The 24,005-nt window shown below is 38.4% G+C and overlaps 1 protein-coding gene across 1 annotated transcript; it reads right to left on the reverse strand.

Annotated features, from left to right (window-relative positions):
• Positions 1 to 1,090: 1,090 nt before the first annotated feature.
• On the reverse strand, positions 1,091 to 14,576 carry LOC132113286 (solute carrier family 2, facilitated glucose transporter member 1). Its single transcript, XM_059521101.1, has 11 exons — positions 14,374 to 14,576; positions 13,981 to 14,018; positions 13,706 to 13,804; positions 12,940 to 13,100; positions 11,806 to 12,046; positions 11,532 to 11,694; positions 11,243 to 11,427; positions 2,635 to 2,739; positions 2,206 to 2,307; positions 1,903 to 2,106; positions 1,091 to 1,794 (listed from the first exon to the last, which is right to left on the reverse strand). Exons 2-11 carry the CDS (start codon positions 13,993 to 13,995, stop codon positions 1,615 to 1,617), a joined length of 1,455 nt encoding a protein of 484 aa, XP_059377084.1. The 5' UTR covers positions 13,996 to 14,018; positions 14,374 to 14,576; the 3' UTR covers positions 1,091 to 1,614.
• Between the last annotated feature and the right edge of the window lie 9,429 nt (positions 14,577 to 24,005).

Here is a 24,005-nt window from a genome sequence, read left to right on the forward strand (position 1 = left end):
CTCCCCCTATCTTTTTCTTTTAAAATTATAAGTGTTTTTAGTAGTAGGGGAAATTATTTGCAAGGAAAAACAAAATAGAGCACTACCACTACTACTGTAAGTCATGGAGCTTTGATGTATTTAACAAAAATGTGCAGCAATCTAGGACAAACATACAGTATATCCAATTTATTACAGATATGAACTGGTTGGGATTTTTGAATAAGGTTTTAGTTTTGTTTTCCTATTGTTTTCCTACTTGCTGAAGGAAATAACTGAAATTGACCAATAGCATGCAGGCATTGTACATAATCAGCATAATCATGGCATCCAAAACATAATGTACAAGGACTGTACTGAGCACTTCAAGTGTAGAAGAAATCCAAAACATCAAGAAGCAGAAATCCCGGGCAGGGCATATCCAGGAAAAGAGGATGTGTGGTCACCCTACGTACCCTAAGAAACAGCACACAAAGAGTATCCCACAATTTGGAATAATAATGTTATTGACAACTGAACTGGTAATACAGGCACAACTCTTTCTTTACTTAATTATGTAATTGTTATATGTGACACGTTTTACAGTACTATGTCAGGTGATTGCCTGCATATTTTAATTAGATAATTAGATATAACAAGCATATGACTAAGTGACAGAATATCCTCGCGAAATCTGAAAGTTTCAAATGGTTCTCATTACAGGACTATGAGGGACTTTTAAGAAACACAGCTATATTTTACAGGTCTACTTAATTGAGCTGTAAAACTCTGTGGCTTCTTTCGAGTGCATTTCATTTTTCCACCATGAAGAGTGCGTTTGTCTTAATATTATTTTTTTATGGGTTCTGCTAACAAGAAACTCTCTCTGTTCTTGTAATCTTCTAATTACCTCATAGTCAACATGAAACAAGAAATCAATTCCAAGATTTTCCTTGGAGTTCACAAGATGTCCTCAATGTCATGTCCTTAATATTCTCTTTTACAAAGGCTGTAATGAAATTCACCTGACCTTTCCATTTTTTAGGGACTCTGGATGTTTATAATTTTGTTAAGAAAGAAAGGAAAATAAAATGAAATAAAAACAATGAGAGAGACGAATTAGAGCAATATGTCGCACTACTTGCTGAAGTGAAACAAAATGCTGTAATGCTACTACTTTTATTTTATGTTTACAATCATATTCACGTTCTATCACCATTTAAATGAGAAATGAATTAAAGAAAAATTAAGCATACTGCAAATGTCTCAGGCAATGTTTATACAGTGAACACAGATTGCATGGTTTTACTTACAAATGACTCCAAAGTACTGTAGTTTCACTGTTAATATACCTCTCAATGTAGTCAGTCAAGTTGTTTGGTAGTATGTTACCTTAAACTTGGCTTGCAGCTTCTATCATAGATATCTGGCAAGAGTCTACAAACCAGAGAGTTGTGAGCTTTCACAGTGTGATAAAAACTTGCAAAGTTGCGAAGACTCAACAAGGTTGTGCTTTTTCAAAATAAATGTTAAAGGTTAACATTTGTATGAGTTATTCTATGCAGGGTCCTTAATACTCTTCATTGGTTTTGTAAACACACCAGTTGCATTTGAGTTGATCACTGTTGGTCTTGTTAACCCAAAAGCCGAGCGAGATCAGGGAAATGTGTTAAATGTGGTCTTGTTATGTAGTGGAATGCCCTCAGCCCCACGGAACTCAGCCACAATGTCATCAAAAGTGCGTCCCTTGGTCTCAGGAAGACGAAACATGGTGTAGGTAAAGGCAATCAAGGCCATACACATGAAGAGGAGGTAGACATAGGCCCCACACATGTTCTGCAAACAAGAATTTGATGCATTAAAGTGAACTATATTATACCACATAAATGCTCAAAATAGATCTTGTGTTGATCTTCATGTTCTAAAAACAAGAGATGCACATACCAGAAGAGGTGGAAAGAGCATTGCTAGTAAAAACTTCCCTCCCCAGTTAAGCATGCTAGTGAAGGCCATAGCAATGGGACGGGCTGACTGGTCAAAAAGCTCAGCGGCAATGAACCAAGAAATTGGCCCAGGCCCCACTTCATAAGCTGAGATCAGGACGAAAATCACCAGTACCTGCATATTGCGAATGTCTGGAACTATGTCCTGGAAGGAGAAAAGAGAGAAGAAAGGAGAGGAGATGTAGAGAATAGTAAGGAATTTGGACCTCATTTCTGGAGTATGAAAAAGAATATTCATTTGCACCATAATGGAATATGTGATGGTCATAAGTAGGTTGCAGAGAGCTAGTGACAGAAATCCAGCAAGCAACAGTTTCCTGCGTCCTGCTCTCTCCACCAAAAAGAACTGTGGAGAAAAGAGAGAAAAACAAATAAAATTTTAGTTCACTAATAAAAGTCTTGTAAAAAAAAAAAAAAAGTACACAAAGTAACCTTATCCTCAATAAAAAGGAGAAGCAAACATCTATTTTCATGTATGTGAGAGACCTAGAAATTGTTTTTATTCTAAAGTGGATAATCTGAATCTGCCTCTTATTTGTTTTACTCGCATGTACAGTAAATGACTGTGTAGACCAGTACTAAAAAAAATTAAAAATAAACCTTTGAACAAATTCAAATATTAACATATAACACTGACTAGACTGAACATGAACATCATATAAGGAATACTCACTGCTACTATGGTGAATGCCACATTAACGGCCCCCACCCCTAGTGTCAGATATTTGGCTTCATCAAAATTGGATTGGGCAAACATTTTTGTTGAATAATTTATGATCTGGAGGAAAAAAATAAGAGACATGGTAAAGTGTAACCAGGCAGTGTTGTATTCACAAATCATTATAGAGGAAGCACATTTATCCTGTTATAACATGATATTTTTTTTTTTTTTGGTGTTAAAAGTAGTGGTGGCAAACTTTAATTATGTCTATGTTAAATACAAGTATTTGTTCATTTATGCCAATGGAGAAAGGACCCCCTGACTGAGCTTGGTTTTGTCACGGTTGGTAAACTGTGGCCTCGGCTTTGCACTATGTGGGTGGAGTTTGTGTGTGTCTCGCGTCAGCACTGATTGTTTCATGTGGGCGTCTCCGTTAATTGTTCATCTACACCAGCTGCAACTCATTACCCGATCCCTACTTATTGCCCTGTCATTCATTTTGTGTTTGTCAGTGCATTGTATGCAGTCCCTGTGTTTAATCCTGGTCTCTCGTTCCTGTTCTCTGTATTCTTCTTGTCGTTGGATCGTCTTTGTCTTCGGAACCCCATCCACTCCTCACCTTCCACGGATATCACCTTTCACCTCCACGGCTCGCTCATCTCAGTTCCTGTTTCACGCTCTCATGCTGCCTCTCCTCACCACCACTTCCTGGATCACCATCGGACATTTTCATTACCAGGATCACTATCAGACTTTGTCACACCTACCTATCATCCTGTCTTCATGTTACTTGTTTGTTTGACTGCTCATTAAATTATCATTTAACTTGCACTTGCTTCCTCCCCTTCTTCCACCATTACAGAACGCTCTGACCCAACACGGAAGCACCAAGTTCCACGTCACTCTAAGATTTCATTCTCCACAGCATCTCCAGCATGGATCAGCAGCAGGAGAGCATTGTCAACACTGGACGCACTGTCCAAGCGCTGGTGACACAGGTGTCCAAGCTCACCCAGCAGATCCAACAGCTGGCAACTCCCACTGTGCCACCCGCACCGTCCATCCCCCGGGCCATCCCCGAGAACCACTACCGGCCGGAACCATGCCTTCCGGTGCCGGAGAACTACTCTGGTGAGCCCAAATACTGCAGAACATTCTTGACTAAATGTTCCATGCATTTCTCTCTGCAGCCTCGCACCTTTGAGACTGAGGAGTCCAAGGTGGCGTTCGTTCTGACTTTACTCTCCGGAAGAGCCGCCCTGTGGGGGATGGCGGTGTAGGAGAACCGAGACCAATGCTGCGCCTCGTTCCACTTCCTCTCTGAAGAGATGAAGAGAGTGTTTGACCGGGCCGTGGCCGGCAAGGAGGCGGCCCGAGAGCTCGCGGACATTAAGCTGGGAAATTCACTCCGTGGCGGACTATTCCATCCAGTTTCGCACCTTGGCGGCTGCGTGCAAGTGGAACGAGGAGGCGCAGTGGGATATGTTCCTGCATGGGTTGGCCGACCGTGTGTACAAGGAGATCTACCTTCTCGAGTTGCCAATCAGCCTCAACGGACTTATCGACCTGGCGCTCCGCGTGGATGCTCGCCTTGACCGACTGGGGGCGCAGGCCGGTCACACACGTCTTCCAGGCATCCCTGGGAGAACACGGTCTGTCCTGTGGACTATGCCTGTATTGCGTTGGCTCTGGACATCCTCTGCTTTCCTGCCCGGTAAAAGAGTAAGCCCGGTAGTAAGATTGAGGCTACTATCGGGTGGGATCTCCGCCGGGAAGTCCTCAACATCATCAACTCTTCTTCCGGTGAAACTGAGGTTGGCCAAAAATACTCACACCTGTCACGCCATTCTGGATTCAGAAGGTTACTTCATGGACACCACCCTTGCACAACACCTGAGACTTCCTATCACTCCCCTTTCACATCAGATCACATCACCGTCAGTGCACTCAATGGCCAGGAACTGCCCCACATCACCCATGCCACAGGACCCATAACTCTCCTCACCTCCGGCAACTACACCGAAACCCTTCCCTTCCTCCTCATGGATTCCCCTGTGGCACCCATCGTCTTAGGTCACCCCTGGCTAGTCAAACACAACCCACGAGTGGATTGGGGTTCCAACACCATCACTTTGTGGAGTGAACGTTGTCATAAGTCTTGTCTGGTTTCTGCTTGTCCTGCTGTGTCTGTTTCTGTTTTTCAGGAGGAGGCTACGGTTCGGTCAAACGTGCCCATGGAGTACCTGGACCTGAACGAACTGTTCAGTAAGTCTCTTGCTGCTTCTCTCCCTCCGCATCGTCCCTGTGACTGTGCCATAGAGTTAGTTTCAGGTAAGTCCCCACCTAAAGGCAAGCTTTACTCTCTTTCTGTTCTGGAGAGGGAGGCCATGGAGAAATATATTTCTGATTCTCTGGCATCGAGGTTCATCCACCCTTCCTCTTCTCCAGCGGGGGCGGGATTCTTTTTTGTTGGTAAGAAGGATGGTTCCTTGTATTGATTACCGAGAGCTGAACAACATCACGGTAAAGAAAATATCCTTTGCTGTTGATGTCTTCAGCTTTCGAGAGGTCACAGGGAGCATCCGTCTTCACAAAACTGGATTTACGCAACGCTTATCTTTGGGTCCGCATTAGGAATGGGGATGAGTGGAAAACCACTTTTAACACCCCTAGAGGGCACTTTGAATAATTGGTGATGCTGTTCGGGCTCTCCAACTCGCCAGGGGTTTCCAAGTACTCGTTAATGACGTGTTGAGAGACATGGTTGATCAGTTCATATATGTTTACCTGGATGACATACTGATTTTTTCCTTGTCTCTCCAGGAACATGTGCAACATGTCAGACGAGTGCTCCAGAGATTACTAGAGAATGGGCTTTTTGTCAAGGCGGAGAAATGCGTACTTCATGCACAGTCTGTTCCCTTCCTAGGTTACATCGTCTCATCTGAGGAAGTACGTATGGATCCTGACAAAGTTAAGGCTGTGATAGATTGGCCAAGTCCAGATTCCCGTAAGGCCCTACAGTGGTTTCTGTGGTTCGCCAATTTTTAACGGCGTTTTATTCGCAACTTCAGCCAACTATTCTCACCTCTGACCGCCTTGACCTCCCCCAGTACTGCGTTCAGGTGGTCTAATACAGCCGAAACTGAAATTTTCCAACCTCAAGAGCCGCTTCATTTAGGCTCCCATCTTAATAGCCCCTGATCCCACACGTCAGTTCGTGGTGGTCAGAGGTGGGAGTAGCTGCAGTTCTTTCCCAACGTGCTACCTCAGACGACAAGATGCATCCGTGCGTGTTCTTTTCTCATCGTTTATCTCCTGCCAAACGTAATTATGACATTGGTAAAAGAGAGTTGTTGGGCGTCAAATTATCATTGGAGGAGTGGCGTCATTGGTTGGAGGGGTCGGGGGTACCTTTCATCATCTGGACCAATCATAAGAACTTAGAATATATTAGAACTGTCAAAAGACTCAACTCCAGGCAGGCTAGGTGGGCACTTTCTTTCGGTCGCTTAGATTTTTCCTTATCGAACCACCCGGGTTCCAAAAACGTCAAACCCGATTCTTTGTCACGTCTTTTTGATCCTTCCGAACGCCCAGTGACTCCCGAGTGTATTTTACCTGAGAATATAGTCATTTCTTCACTCATATGGGAGGTCGAGTCGAAGGTCAAGATGGCCTCAGAAGGGGTAACGCCTCCGCCCGGGTGCCCACCGAATCAGTTGTTCATTCTGGAGGAGTTATGGTCCGATGTTATTCAGTGGGGTCACTGCTCCAATGTTGCTTGTCATCCAGGGATAAGCCGCACCAAGTGCTTAGTAAAGCAATGATTCTGGTGGCCACTTATGGCTCGCGACATCCACAATTTTGTTTTGGCCTGCTCAGTTTGCGCCAATGGTAAGACGTCTAACTGACCTCCGGATGGGTTATTTCAACCACTGTCTGTCCCTTCGAGACCCTGGTCCCACATCGTTCTAGATTTTGTTACCGCCCTCCTGCCCTCTAATGGCATGACGGTCATTTTGACCGTAGTGGACCGATTCTCGAAGGTGGCACATTTAATTCCCTTGCCCAAATTACCCTCAGCCAAGGAGACAGCGGTTACTGTAATTGATCACGCATTTTGGTTACATGGCCTCCCGGTAGATGTGGTTTCTGACAGAGGATCCCAATTTGTGTCCAAATTTTGGAAAGAGTTTTGTAAATTATTAGGAGTGACGGTTAGCCTGTCTTCAGGTTATCATCCACAGAGCAACAGTCAGTCTGAGCGGGCCAAAGAGGATTTAGAGAGAACGTTTGGATGTTTAGTCTCCAAGAATCCTTCTTCCTGGAGTCAACAACTCTCTATGGTTGAGTACGCTCATAACTCGCTACCAGTGTCAGCCACAGGCCTCTTCCCATTTGAGTGTAGCACAAGTTACCAGCTACCTATCCTAGTTTGGAATCTGAAGTTGCGGTCCCCTCCGCCCACGCTTTTGTCAAGAGGTGCCACCGCACGTGGACCACAGCCCGCGAGACTCTGCTCCAGGTGAGGGCGTGCACCAAGGCCAAGGCTGATCGCCACTGGTCTAAGACTCCTGTATACATCGTGGGTCAAAAAGTGTGGCTTTCTACCAACAACATTCCGCTCCGTTCCATTTCTAATAAGATAGCTCCCAAATTTATTGGCCCGTTCCCTGTCACCAAGATTATTAGTATGGTGATAGTTCACCTCAAATTACCCCCGCCTTCCATGTGTCCAAAATTAAACCTGTGTTTTATTCACAAATTAACCCCTCCCACCCCGGTTCCCACACCGCTGCGACTCATAGATGGGGAACCCACCTATTTGGTCAATCGTATACTGTACTCGAGATGGAGGGGGTGAGGATTCCAGTACTTGGAAGACTGGGAGGGTGACGGTCCGGAGGAGAGGAGTTGGGTACCTGCTAGGGACATACTGGATCACTCCCTGATTGATGATTACAATCGACAGGTAGGGTCGTCTGGGAATGCCAGGAGGCGTTCCTAGAGGGGAGGGTACTATCACGGTTGGTAAACCATGGCCTTGGGCTTTGCACTATGTGGGTGGAGTTTGTGTGATTGTTTCATGTGGGCGTCTAAGTTAATTGTTCATCTACACCAGCTGCTACTCATTACCCGATCCCTACTTATTGCCCTGTCTTTTGTCTTGTGTTTGTCAGAGCGTTGTATGCAGTCCCTATGTTTAATCCTGGTCTCTCGTTCCTGTTGTCTGTGTTCTTCTCATCATTGGATCATCTTTGTCTTCTGAACCCCATCCAGTCCTCACCTTCCATGGATATCACCCTTCACCTCCACGGCTTGCTCATCTCAGTTCCTGTGTCATGCTCTCCTGCTGCCTCTCCTCACCACCACTTCCTGGATCACCATCGGACATTGTCATTACCCGGATCACTATCAGACTTCGTCGCACCTACCTATCATCCTGTCTTCATGTTACTTGTATGTTTGACTGCTCATTAAATTATCATTTAACTTCCTCCCTTTCTTCCGCCGTTACAGGTTTCCCTCAAGGTTTTTTCTTTCTTTTGTTATTTGTGTCATCTGATTGATTTTGGCTTCCTTGTCACTGTCAGTTTTTGTTTGCTTAGTTAGGGTTTAAATGTGAATTACTATTCAGTACTGCTAACGATTTGAAATGAACAGAGCTGAATGATTCCACTATTGTCTTATATAGAGCTAAGTTGAATTTGTTTCATAATTTATGAATTTTGCAATCTTGCAATGTTATTGTGTAACATGAAGTCAGAGGCGTTCGGATCCATATGCAGTATGTTGTAATAAGAGAATAGTCAAACAGGCAGAGATCAGAAAACAGCGTCAGGTATGTCAGGGAATATCCAGAATCAGTATCAGTACAAGGCAGAGGTCATGGGAGGCGGCAGAGAATCACAGGTGCTAACACAATCCAAAATCAAACACGGAAAGAACAAACACTAGGGAAATGCTCGGAAATGCCAGACAGAACTAAACACGTCTTCGCAATCATTGAGAGTCCAAACACAGTATATATATAGGGGAGTGGTAATGGGGAACACCTGCTGGTAATTAGCCCTAAGCACGGGATTATGGGGAAATGGAGTAGGGAATGGAAATGGACACCAAATACAAGAGTCCTGAGTGGAGTGCCCTCTACTGGAGTTCATGGGCACTCCAGCTGATGATTGTGACATATTGAAATAAATCAACATTTGAGCTAAATAATAAAACAATAGACTTCTGTGGAGCTGCTTATAGCTTGAATTGAAATGGTTTCAGAACTGATGCACTTTGTGCTTATTTAACTGATTTTAGCTCAATAATGAAACTATTTTCATTATTATGACACTATTGAATGTTGTCACATTCTCACTCACCAGCCCTCTTACCAGCTCAGTTACCAGCCCAGAAGAACTACATTTCCTAGGAGCCTGTCTGGTTCATACCTATACCCTGTCCTTAATCAGCACACCTGTTACTGATCACCTCATTTCCCCATGAAATATAAACAGTCACCAGTCACATCACAATTGTCTGTTCTTGTTGCAATTTTTCCAGTTCTTCAACACTGCGTTTGTTCACTTCACCAGTCTACCTACCTGCCAAATACATTATGTATGGATGGTGAAGTTTTATTTCTTCTGGAGTTTTGGTGAACCTCAACCTGTCTACTCATCTGAAGTACTTACCTAGGATTCCCCTGCTTGCCCTTTTCATCTGTCCTCATATTTACCTGCAAGGGAAAAGGAACCCAATTATCATGAAGTCATTTGAACTCTTTATGAAATATGGACACTTACCTGAGTTGCTGTTTGAAATTCCCAATTGGATCTTTCTGTTTGACTATCCTGCTAAAGCAACGACTGTCTAAGCTGTTTTCCTTTAAGTTATGTGATAAATGTCCAGTTTGAACGTACCAGTCTCAGTTTGCTTCTGCTAAATGAACAAACACATCCCAGTTCACTTACCTGTGCTTCTCCCGGTTTGTTTTGTGACAGAAGACAAGACCATAACTTCACAGCATGAATAAAGACCTGGCATTCATCAATCTGCCTCCTCAGGGTGGCGGTCACAACCAGTCGAGAATCAACACATTCATTTTTCAGAAAGACTTGAGAACTCGAACTCGAGAACTATGTCCAATTGACTACATTCCCTGGGTGGCTGGGGATGACCTCATTTTAATGGAGGGCTTTTGGATCTGGCTTGCTATGCCCATGGCTGATTTCATGTTGGATGCTGGAGTCCTTTATCAACTCCATCCTCTGGATAATTTAATCATAATTCACCATAGATGAAGTGGCCGCTGACCTTGAGTCATCACCCATCATGGCCACGAGTATTAAGTCATCACCACCCATTGCTGCTGGTCCTACATCCTCGCTCATCAAGTCTGCTGATCCCAAGTTATCACCTGTCATGGCCACCGACAAAGAACCTTCTCAGAAACTAACCACTGTCCGTCGATTTCATTCTAATTTGGCTGCCTCTCTAGAGACCATTCCAGGTTGTCCTTTCACTACAGAATCAACTTCTTTGTGTAATCCTGACCCAAAGCTCATTCAAGTCCCTGTGTCAGTTCCTGAAACTTTTCCAATCCCAAGTTTGCTCTTTGCTTTATTTCTAACTTACAGGAAGTACAGGAGTACAGGAAGCTAGTCAAAAATTTTTCACTGGTGTCACAAATTTCTCCAGTTCTCAAATTTCTCCAGTTCTTTAACCTTGCATTTGTTAACTTCACCAGTCTACCTACCTGCCAAATACATTATGTATGGATGGTGAAGTTTTATGACTTCTGTTTTTTTTTTTTTTTTTTTTGGTGAACATCAACCTGTCTACTCATCTGAACTAGGATAGGCATCCCCTACCTGCCCTTCTGCCATCGGCAGTTCATCCGTCCTCATGTCCTTATACCTGCAAGGGAAAAGGAAACCAATTATCATGAAGTCATTTGAACTCTTTATGAAATCTGAACACTTACCTGAGTTGCTGTCTGAAATTCCTCATTGGATCTTTCTGTTTGACTATCCTGCTAAAGCAAAGACTGTCTAAGGTGTTTTCCTTTAAGTTGTGTGATGAATGTCCAGTCTGAAATTACCCACCTCAGTTTGCTTCTGCTGTATGGATAAACATATCCCAGTTCACTTACCTGGTTTCTCTCGGTGTGTTTTGTGACAAATGTTAATTTGTCCCATATTTGACTGAATTGTCATCATTGATTCTGTTATTTTCCACCTTTATTAATGCGAAACTGCTTCTTTATTATGTGAAGCACTAGAAAAAGATAACTTGAATGCAGTAATGGTAGTAATGCCTTACAAGTTATGTAATCAGATTACATTTTGAAATTAACTAGTGAAATAACTTACAATGAAATATGAGATTTTTTTTATTAAATAAATAAGCAAGCCAGGTCCAGATGACAAAAGTATAAAAAAATGAAAGCAATGCATTACTTTTCATAAAGAGTTACTAAGTAACATAATTAGTAATTTTTTTTATGGAGTAATGCAATAGTGGATTACTTTTAAAAGTAACGTTACTAAACACTTTCCCCATCTTTTGAATTGTCACTACCATCATGAAAATACAGAAATATTTTTTCAGTTGAAACACCAACCGCATTGAATCCAGATAACTGGCTTCCCAAGTTTATGATAAGCACAAGTATTATCGGCTGCCGGTAGCGTCGCTTCCTGAGGAATTCTCTCACAGTCACTCCTGTTTCACTGTGGGCTGCTTCCTCTCTCATCTCCTCCATCTCTTTTGTCACCATCTCTGGATTTCCCCGAAGTCTTTTCAGGGCTGTAATGTAAAGAAAGATGCTGGATCAAACTCCTTGACACAGTACGTTTTACATCATTGAGTCATAAGTCAACGTTCTATCCCAATAATGTTCTTTAACTCACCCGCCTCTGCTTCTTTTTCTTTTCCCCTGTTTATGAAGAGGTAGCGTGGGCTTTCAGGGCAAAAAGGAAGGCTCATATACTGGAGTGTTGCAGGGATTAGGGACAGAGACAACATCAGGGACCAGTATTTCTCTGTGCCCAATACCGTTTCCAACCCCACCACCTGAGATATACACAGAACAAACCATCAGGCATGAGATCAAGGCCTCAGTTTTTTAGGATTTCCAGAACTACGGACAAAGTTGGAAAAGGATTGGGAGCAAGTATGTCTCACCATGCCCAGCAGAATGCCTGAGGCGAATGACACCTGGTTCAGAGTTGCAAAGGCACCGCGGAGGTTTGTAGGCGAGACGCCTTGGATGTACAGAGGGTTCAGGCTCATCACCAGGCCACAGAACAAGCCAAAGATCAGCCGACCCACAATAAGTACTTCAAATGATGCTGTGATTTTGCTCATGAACATCAGAGAGGCACCAACCACTGATAAGACATTCACTATCAGAATAGCATTACGCCTGAAAGGAAATGTATTGATAGAATTAATGGCCCAACTCTGTATTAGGTGGCCTTAACTACTACGTACTATCATCAAAAAGTAAATACAAGGTACACTTTTGTTGCTGTTGAGGTGGGACACGGGTAAGGTTATGGACAGGTTTGGAGTTATGGGTAGGTTTAATGGTAGGTTAAAGTGTAGATGGGTCAACAGTGCAATTATAAATGTAATTACAGAAATTAATTACAGATGTAATTACATACAGGTATTTTTTAAATATAAGTACAATAAGTGCAATTTAAATATAAGTACATAGTAGTTATTCCCACCTAATATAAAGTAACTGGGTGGGACACTTTTAGGAATAAGTGCTGCTTTCAAAACTATTAATAAGCTTTTCATGTTTAATATTTCTGATAACATATTGAAGAACATATTATTAAAGTGTCTTTAAATACAAAGAAAAATTATCTTTTCATAAGTTCGTATTTTACATAGCTTGTGTCCGTTCATCCATTTATTCGTTCGTTCATTCATTCACTCATTCATTTACAGAAAATACAAACATACTGTGTATATATATATATATATATATATATATATATATAGTAAATAATGTCACATAGAGTATCAATACAGTGATGCAGTGCAATTTTCTAGTTATTTACCTAAAGAAAAAAACATTTTAATATGGTTATTTATTAATTAATTCTTAAAAATATTTTAAGTTAAATGTTGCAGTGCATATATAACAGTGTGGTTGATAACAGTATAATCATAATAATAATTAATACACCCCAAAAAGCTAAACAAACAAACAAACAAACAAACAATAAAAAAAAATAAAAAATAAATTAATAAATGGCATTTTGTGTGGACTGGGCATCTGTGATATAAAAATAAATTTCTCACCTCCCGAAGGTGTCAGCAAGACCTTTGACCCCCAGTGATCCAAGCAATGCTCCAAAGTCCTTAATACTAACAGAGAGGGACCACAGGAAAGTGAGGCTGTGGTCTGGTATTGACTGATTGTGTCTGGATCTCCATGTCATGTTGAAAAACTCCTCAATGACCTCATTGAAGAAAAATAAAAGAATATTAATCATGCTCACATAAGCAGTTTATTATAATAGATATACATCGCAAACTCCCAAGGTCATACTTGTCTCAGAAAAACTGTTCTCCACAGCCATTAAATAAAGCCATTCAGGTTTAAAAATATGAACTGCATCTTAATTTGAGTCTGAGTAATGACTAAATGAGTCAGTAATTTCAGACACTACAACACTACATCAACAAACAAACAAACAAACAGCATACATAATGCTAATGTGGCCTCAGAGCAGCCTGTAATTTTAATACTTTACTCTGAAAATACATTTCACCAGCTTGAAAGACATGACTAATATCTTGAGACCAGTCCCAATGTTTTCATATTGAAAAACTGACCGGAGGGAACTGGACTATATCCACAGACAGACGATAAATCAACACAACCTAGACATCATAGCTACCTGTGCGAAAATATGAAGCCTTCCAAATCCAGCGCTGGCTGAAGAGAAATATTCTCTGACTTGGTAAAGTTTATTCAGTGTTTTATGAGGGCCCTGAGAAGTTTGAATGTAAACTGAGAAACCATGCTAACCAGTGCCTGGCCCCCAAAGTCAACTCTACTCACTCGGGCAGGGGCGTTGATGTTGCCTGTGTGGTATCCTATCTGGAGCGAGCCGAGCACCGCCGCCACGATGGAGGTCAGCAGCGGGACGGTCAGCTGATTCTGAGTGCAATGACGTGTTGCAGTTAACCAATTCAAAAGGGCAATCACATAAGGCTTGCTCAGTGTTCAAACTGTATAGCTATATTGTATATACACAACAATATGCAAATATTTTGTTTACAGTGTATGATGAAGGATGAAAGAATGGAATAACGGAGCTGCTGATATGCACTAACCTCCTTCAAAGTCATTGCCCTTGAATGAATCTTAACACCTGAGTGAAGGGAAAAAGATGTTTTTACATAGATTTTTTGTAAAGAATTTATTCACTTGCTTTATACAATTTTAATGAATTGCCTTTGAAACTGTTGAACCAATTTTATGTTTCTCAAGTGTTCAGTGTGTGCTGAAATATATATATATATATATAAACTAAACCATTTTTTTTACATGTCATGCGACATGTAACATGAGCATCAAGAGCACTGTGTAGTCAGTACAGTTTCAAACTATTCAAACGACTAATATCACTGTACTATATAATATATAGATGCTGTATTTTATTCTAACAATGATCAAGTGAAGTATCTGGCCAGTTCTCTTCAATAACAGAATGACATATCACTTACCGGTATATAATAGTCAGGAACAGTTGCCAACTGCTCTGCTCAGAAGTGTCTGACGGCGGCTCAAAAATGTCCTCACTGTTCCCTGGCACCTCTTGTGAATGCCTTGACTTCATCCATGAAATTACACCTCACTGTTCACTAGCACCATCAGAGACCGGCGTTCTGCAGAATGGCATCCATCTATCCCAAACTGTCTCTGAAACCCCCCACACCCAACACATTCCCACGACTTCTCATTTTCCTCCCCTTTCACCTACTCTGAGCCGTCCCTCACACCCCTGCACCTACCAGGACTCACACCAACGTCTCTGGGACCCCTGGGAGCCACGCTGAACTCACACTGGCCTGGTGAATTTGAGCTGGGTCTGATGGAATTGCAGCGATGAGCTTTTGCTGCTCAATGAGCTCTGGGCCTTTTACCAGGGGCCAGCATAAGAGATATTTTCCCATAGAATTCATTTGATGTATTTTAGTGTATTTATCACTGGTTTCCTTTCACTGGTTTGCACTCTATCTGCCATGTGCTTTGTACTGCTTTATTTAATTCTTTGTATGCATGTGCTGTACATGTGGAAGAATTGACAATAAAGCAGACTTTGACTTTGACTTATCAGTATTACATTCAAATGCATTGTTAACATAGATAACACCACTTAACACACAAACCTCAAACATTAACATAAATAAGTACAATAAATAACTAACCCTTGAAAAAACTACAGCATAAATAAAGTCAGAAAACATAAATAGATATTACTACTAAAAAAAATTAAAGAAAGAAAAACTGTCACGCACACATTACATTTTCATGCTACAGTGCATGCTACAGTTCATGCAGGGAGTGTTATTATCAGCAATATTGTTTTGTGTGGAGAGACAGAATCTATTAGTTGGGGTCTAATGTTCTTTTGCTCAAAATAAAGTTACATTTCATGTATGTGTCATTTAAATGTTTATTTAACTTTATTCAATGCAATGAAATAGAGACAAAATAATGGAATTTAAAAACCTGATGATATGACTTTATAACTTACAACAGTTAATTTTTAAAACCTAATTAATTATTATTATTACAGTATTATTATTATATATTTTTTTTATTTAAATCGGAAAAAGATGACTTTAAAAAAGTTAACATTTTATTTTAAGCAAACTAAATCATTTACTTAAGCGAATCAAATTTGTGACCAATTGTGTTTAAATAAAAAAAGTCAGTCAAATAAACAAACAAACAAATGAAAGAATGAACAAACATACATACAAATAAATACAAGTTTTATTTGAATATTCTTATGTGCTGTATAACATAGATCATCATTTTTTTTTGTTGTTGTTGCTAACATTAAAAGTAGTCATGTAATAATAAATTATAATATAATATAATAATTTCAAGTAGTATAATTTTTAATTGCATGTACATACATGTATAATGCATTTATATAATACATATGTAAATATAATGATGTAGATAATAATATAATAAGCATTTTATTAGTGCCAGACATTTTCATACATTATGTGTGTGTGAATGCAAGATATTGTCAATGGTTGGCTCATATTGCTTAGTGCAAAAGAACTGACATGGCTGTTTGAATCTTCCTTTTCTAGAAAAGGCAGTATCCCCCAATTATGTTCCTTCTTAGAGAATGTGAGAAGTGAATTAGCATGGTTCAAATCATATGTATCTGACCACCATCAACCTGTATCAGTGAATGAAGAGATATCATATCTATCAAAAGTGCAGTATGGAGTACCTCAAGGCTCAGTACTTGGGCCAATACTTTTAATGCTTTAAATGTTACCCCTGGGAGATATCATCAAGACACACAATGTTAGCTTTCACTTTTATGCTAATGACACTCAGCTTTATATAACTTCGGGGCCCGGCAAAACATAGCAATTTTAAAAACTAATGGAATGCATAGTTGATATAAACAACTGGATGACAAGTAATTTCTTACAGCTAAATTAAAAAACTGAGTTGTTAATAATCGGACCTAAAACCTCTACCTAGAACACTATCTAACACTTTTGGGCTGCTCTGTCAATTCTTTGTCATTAGATAGAAACCTAGGTTTGTTATAGCAATCTTTCCTTTGAAAGCCACATTTCTAGTACTGCATTTTTCCATCTCAAAAATGTATCTAAATTATGACATTTGCTCTCAATGTCAAATGCAGAAACGTTAATTAATGTGTTCATGATCTCAAGGTTAGATTATTGTAATGCTTTATTGGGTAGTTGTTCTGCATGCTTAATAAACAAACTCCAGCTAGTCCAAAATGCATCCGCTAGAGCTTCTTACTAGAACCAGGAAGTATGACCATATAAGCCCGTTTCTGTCAACACTGCACTGGCTCCCTATTAAACATTGTACAGATTTGAAAATCTTGCTTATTACTTATAAAGCCTTGAGTGGTTTAGCACCTCAGTATTTGAATGAGCTCACTGACACACTATTTTCCTATTTAATACTGTAAAGTGCTTTGACACAATCTGAATTGTTAAAAGCACTATATAAATAAAGGTGAAATGGTTCCGTTTAGCATTGCTGTAGCAACTACATCACACTCAGCGAGGAGAGCTGTATGGTTAGTGCATATGCATTATCCTGTGTGAGTGAGTCAGCCCAGGTCTAACACATTTCACAGGAACATGTAACAATTCACAACCTTTAGGGTATACTGTGGTTCAGTTTATGTGTGAGTGTTTGAACGGCTTCAGTATATGCAAATGTTTCAAAGCTGCTTTCAATTTAATGCAGAGTGTTTCAAATTTAAGCACCATTAAAGTGCTAAATTAAATGTCAATAGCATCAATTCATGTTGACTAATCTCTCCGTTTTTAATTAGCTGCAGTTCTAGACAGATGAAGTTCTAGTTATGCATTACCAATGTATTTCCTGTGGGTGGAGTTTGCTCCTTGTACACAGTACTTTACCATATTCTGTCCCTTTTTTGTATTTTTGCCCATATCAAGTGAAAATTTGTGAATTTACCAGTAGAATTATTGGATTATAATTTTCTATAGTATGCAACAGTGATATTAATCTTATTATTAAAGCGATAAATAAAAGAAAGACATTCTAAATTTTTTAAAATAAAGGTTCTTTTATATTATATTTTGTAAAATGTTCTTGGTTATTTTAGGAACTGTTCACTGAAAGGTTATTTTGGGAACCAGAATGGTTCTTCTATGGCATCACTGCAAAAACACCCTTGTGGAACCTTTATTTTTAAGAGTGTAAAGCCAATTTTGTATGTTACAACTGACTGGATCATAACAATTTGAAGGTGATTAATAGTAAATGTAAAGTAATGCACCACAAAAAGGTCAAAGATATTGTGTATTTAGTATGAACTGTAAATGGAAAAGAGCCATATGAAGATTGTACAAAAACTCATTTTGTGTTCACGTAAAAAAAAAAAAAAAAAAAAAGGATATGGAACAACATATTTTCTGTAACCAGCAGTACTTGTTGACAGTGAAATAGATTCAAATTAAAACAACAATTTCAGATTTAATGAATTTAATACATAATAATAATAATAATAATAATAATAATAATAATAATAATAAAAAAAGTATTAATAATGAGTAATAACAAGGCTCAAAGTTCAAGGCTCTTTGTATAATAAAAGAGAAACATGTTTTCAAATGCATGAATTTACAAACTTTGATCTCATTCTACACTTTTACTGGTCCCACTTTTACCATTTAATTAAATTTTAAATATAAGACAAGCAATCCTCTCAGGGAGCTACAGTGTAAAACATACTTCTACAGAGAACAAAACAATTTAAAGTGAACATGTGGGCTGTTTCAACTGTAGCCAGATTTACCTACTCATTAAGACTTCAGAACATGATTTACTGTACACTTCATTTGCACTGAGGTGAAGCCAATTGGGAGGCAAAGAATTCCCAGGGTAGTTTACTTCATATGTGCAGCCAATCCAAGGGAATAAAAAGGGGAGTGGAGTAATGAACAGAGGTGAAGAGGCATTCCTGCGCACAGACCACATCACAAGTGGGCAGAAAACAGCAAAACAATAAAACTGGGTAAAAACACTTTAAAGTTAAAGTGTCCTCTGTGTGCCCTCGGGCCTGCTGAGTTCCAGGTAAACCAGGCCGCATTGCAGCTCTCCTCACTCAAGTATGTGACTTATTGCTTTTAGCGCAGAAACAACGTCATTTGGCTGTTTCAATGTGTTTAGATCACTTGAAATTAAATTCAGATTAAACTGTCTCACCGATTTCATTTCAAGGGTTTTTAAGAAAGCTGGTATTTTAGCGCAACATTACGTTGAATTTATTCTCCTGTCACAGGCCAACAGTAAAATTGGACTCATGTTTTTTCAATTGTTGCCCAGCAGGGGGCCCTCGTTCACACAGAATGACTTACCCTTCGATAAATACTGGCATGGATGTACAGTAAAGGTTGCTGTTGTTTAATTTTAATAGACCATACATGCATTATATTAATTGGCTTTTCTTATTTATGAGCTTTAACTATAAAAACTAAACCCCAAACAATTATGAATGTATGACTTTAATCTAGAATTTTTTGTAGTACTCGTAGTTAGAATGAGGCTTGTGGTTAATGATTTGCAAAGAAAGGGGATTACGTGAACAAAAACTTCTGGCCATATACCCAATATATCTTTTTTTTTACAACAGAAATGACTGAAATTCACAAGCAGGAAACTTTTCCCTTACTTTCCAAACTGGCAGCGCTGGTGAAATTGTTGATCCATAGCCATAAATGGGGAGTTAGGAGTCAATCAGAATACAGTCTCTTTGAATCCAAACTTTAATAAAATACAGATGTTCTGAAGCTGATTCCAAAGGAGCATGAAGTCCCAAGTGAGTTTGCATTAAATGTACAAAATTAGCTCTCCATCAAAATCAGATAATTTCTTACCCACATTATATTTATAAGACAGAGAGAGCTTTAGTCTTGTACACTAAAGTAAAGTACTTAAAGTACACTGTCCAGAGTATGCAAAATTATTTATACATATACACTAATGCCAACTACCAAACGCATAAGATCAAAAATACAGTTATATTGTGAAATATTATTACAGTAGCTGTGTTCTGTTTATATATATATATATAAACAGAACACAGCTACTGTAATAATATTTCACAATATAACTGTATTTTTGATCTTATGCGTTTGGTAGTTGGTCATTAGTGTATATGTATTTGACCTATATATATATATATATATATAGGTGTGAGATTAGTTAAATACCAAAATGTAATATTATATTCAACTTGACCTTTTATTTTCATTGTGATGAATGAATCAAAGAATTAACACAAAAGTGACACATTATTTGGCTGGACTAAAGAATTACAATGTTTATTTTTATTGTGTATAAAAAGATAAATATATTTTATTTGCAACCTAGCTGGAAATTCACACTGAATTATGTGTACATAATGAGGTATAAAAATGTTTTACATACTTTTAACAGTTACTTTTAATATACTGTGCTCTACACAGTGAACAATAGTATTTTATTCTGATCGAGATGAAGGGTAAAGAAGGGACAGACACCTGCCCTGATTAGTCCAGCTGTGTTCTCAATCACACATGCCTGTCTGAGATTTGACCTTTGACCTCACTGCTAGGCCTCCTGGCAGGTGACCCCTGGCCATGGAGAGCATGGCCTGTTTGGCAGGTGCTGCTCCAGACAGACAGCAGTTTGTTAGACACAAATGGCTCACACTGCAAGACCTAACAAGCCCCTTTCCAATTTCACATGCTATTTTGCTTTAACTATTAAGGGCATTATTGTCTAAATGACTGCCCTTCATGAGCTCTAATGTGCTTTATAATGGCTTGCAGAGGTTTGCACATGTGCAGAACGGCTTATGCAAGATCCTCATTTCACACAAGGGCTGAAACTAGTAAATCACAACATTTGGACTGAATCTGACAAAATAATGCATACAACACATGAAATGGCCCATTTCTTTTAATCAAATCTGTTTACTTTTTTCCCCTCAAAAGGAGTCTTGTGTACCATAATGAAAGACTTTTCTGTAGATCATATAATAGACTGCTGAAATGCATTTAGTTGTGATAAAAAATAAATAAATAAATAAATGCTTTGTTCATTAATAAACATTCAGTATTGAACTAAGAATTGTTTTTAAAACGTTATTTCAGTTCCTGAATGGTACATGTACTGTACATATATAAGACTTTCAGGTTATTATGAAAGAAAGTAAGAAATTAAACCAAAAGTCTTGTCAAAACTTGTGCAGCACTAATTAAATTCTCTGAATTGTTTATTTTATTTTATTTGTCATTAAAATTCAGTATCCTATGGTGTGTGGCAACTTTCATTGAAATGCAGAATTATTTATTGGAAAAAAACATTATATTTATAAACACACCCCCGCGCACACACATATACACACACACACATGTATATATATATATATATATATATATATATATATATATATATATATATATAATTTTTTTTATATATATAAAAGTGTAAAAATTAAAAAAATAATTAAGTGGTTTTAGTTTTGGTTAATGATAATAACCCTGGCCGTCATGTGACATGTACTGTAACATGAGAATATATATATATATACATACACACACATTGTGTTGAGTGTAACTAATTACTAATTGCAATTTAATTGTTTTCACCTTGAAAAAGTAAAGTAAGGGATTACTCTTTAATTTTTGATGAATTTAATTAGTTACTTCTTATGCAATTGAACTTAATAGAATATTAATACACTATACTATAGAATATACTGTAGAATATTAATACATTATACTATAGTGGATTTAACATCAAGATTTAAAGTTTAACCTTAAAATGCATGCTTTTTATCTACCAGTCTCACTTTAAATATTTTGGTGAGTTTATCATACTGGTTATCTCTTATCTACTATCATACTGGTTACTCTTTAGTGTCCATTTCTCACTATTAACTAGTTGCGTATTTGCAGAAATATTACTGGGATATTGACTGTTTATTATTACTTAAAAAACACGTTTTAATGTCTTATTCTGCAAGACCTTATTCTAAATGTTTAATCCTACCCAATTCTTAAAGTTAACAATAAGGAGTATTTTGAGGCAAAAGTCATAGTTAATAGTGAGTTAATAGTGAGAAATGAACCCTAGTCTAATGTGTAATCATTTAAGTATAGTAAAAAAAAAAAGATTTCATGACTATCTTTGTCTCATTAACTTGTCGAGGTTGATATAGGATTTAGAAAAAGTAATTAGTAATAAGTAATTAAATACATTTCAGAGAGAGAGAGTAAATTGTACAGTAATCTAATTACACTAATGAAGATGTAATTAGTAACTAGTAATTAAATACTTTTTCAGTGTAACTTACCCAACACTGTATACATGTGTGTATATATATATATATATATATATATATATATATATATATGTGTGTGTGTGTGTGTGTGTGTGTGTGTGTGTGTGTCTATGTGTGTGTGTGTGTGTGTGTGTGTGTGTGTGTGTGTGTGTGTGTGTGTGTGTGTGTGTAATCAGAAGGTTGCTGATTCGATTCCTGCAAGCAGAAAACCAAAAGGGTCACCAATGTGAGCCTGTAATGAACAGAATTCTATGAATAATTAAGTCTACTAAATGACTACTTACAGCAAACATTTCTGTACTGTTTTCCTTCATTACATGAACATGTTCATACTCAATCACTTAAAACTTAATTTACTATATTTTAATGAATAAAGTAAGGCTGAAGTTACTTAGCACAGCACGGAACCATTCAACACGACATTCTGACATCTTTTGAGTCAACAGATCTTTAAGAACAATGGAAATCTATTATCCTCCTCCACAAAAACACCCGCACTCACGCTCTTTCATGTACACATCCCTAAGCAGCTGCGTCATTATACAATTCTTTTGAACTTCACACTGAAAGTCAAATGCCACATGCGTCAGTGTTAGACACATGTATCCCAGCTGCTTTACAACCCTTATTTCATTTCTGCCAACCCCCAACTCCATCGCCAAAATCCTTGACCCAACCTCTGACACTGTCCTTGTCCTCAAGAACACTGTGCTCCTGCTTCAATGGGAAGATAAAACGTTGGTACCTCATTGCTCTACTGTATTTCAACAATGATCTCATGTCCTCTTCGGATCAGACCTTGATCGATATGTATCACTAGACATCTGACCAGTTATGCACCTGGGAACAGGGAGTTTCTTGCTTTCATTGCCATTCCATACATTCTGAACATGTGGCCTCATCTTTACTGCTGCCGAAAAGGCCATACTGGAATGGTGACGGTTTAGGTCAATTTTCTAGGCTTAAATACCTTTCTTTTGAGGCACCTTCTGTCTATCTGTGATATTAACAGTAATCTGTGCCTCCCTGCAGATTGGTTCCCTTGTTTGACTGGCCGTGATTACAGCTCGAACAATTTGAAACATTTAAAATGTGATGAGGCCTCAGCTGAGGTCTGGAAGTACTTCAGGGGACACATGGACCTGCGTTTCAGGTGGGCGTAAAAGAGAAAATGGGCGGCAGCTGTGAACAAGGGTGTGTTTACTTCTCTGTAGTTAAATTCGAAAACGCAGTCGTCCCAAGACTACTATTGACATACCCAATTTCTGAACCATTACTGAATGTGAACTGTTAATTCTCAGATCAGCATAAAAAGATTAAATGTACTTAAAAGTGAAATGTTAGGGTAATACACTTATCATATGAGTCTTTCATGAAATGTTGCACGTTAAATGCATTTTAAAGCAAACAACTCAACAGAAGGCATTGCAAACTTCAGATGTTTCCCACTCTTCCAATTTCCTTATGACCTTTGACTTCAGATAACTTCTATAATAAATTGAGACAAATATCACACAAAGCTATGTGTCCTGATGTTATCTAACACTTTTGATACATATGTGCTTACTTGAACTGAACGTGCAGTTCTAATATGTGTGTGTGTGTGTGTGTGTGTCGCTATATAATACAAAGTACCTGTGAGCACACCTTTATGACCATTTTAAAATTGATATTTGTACTATCAAATGAAAATTTGTACATTAAAGTGTATCAATAATCGTCTTAAAATTGTCGTGCTTAAGACAATAATGCATTTTTATTTAATTGCAAATGCAATTAAGTGTTCAAAAACATTACAGTCAGTTCACACTTAAGTATATTATTTTAAAGTATATTATATATGCAGAAGTCTTTTTAAAAGTATGTTTTTTTCCAAATGAAAATATATAATTTGAATTACAATGAGCAAAATATGTACAACATCAGGCCAAAAAACAAACAAACAAGCAGACAGTTAAGATTTTGTATGTGTGTATTGTCACTTGCTGTCATTTCTACATTATGATGGCGCACATAATCAGGAAATGTTAAAAGAACAAGCAGACAGATTTTTTTTTCTTTTGTGTATTGTCACAGACTCTCATTTTTACATTGTGATGAGCAGACTTAAAAACAAAACAAAACAACACCAAAAAAGAAAAATAAATTTTATGATTTGTACTGCCTACTAACAATTTAATCAATCTAATCTGATGCCGTCATCACCTCCAGAGTTTGCTAAGCACTGTTTTAAGAGTGAAATGAAGAAAAAATAAA

Source organism: Carassius carassius, chromosome 32, assembly GCF_963082965.1.
Source record: "Carassius carassius chromosome 32, fCarCar2.1, whole genome shotgun sequence".
Classification (NCBI taxonomy): Eukaryota; Metazoa; Chordata; class Actinopteri; order Cypriniformes; family Cyprinidae; genus Carassius; species Carassius carassius.

Coding starts and splice junctions, on each gene's coding strand:
- LOC132113286 (XM_059521101.1), bottom strand. Junction 13,101..13,705: donor ACATCAACGCCCCTGCCCGA/GTGAGTAGAGTT, acceptor TTCTTCAATGAG/GTCATTGAGGAGTTTTTCAA. Junction 11,428..11,531: donor AGAAAAAGAAGCAGAGGCGG/GTGAGTTAAAGA, acceptor TTTACATTACAG/CCCTGAAAAGACTTCGGGGA.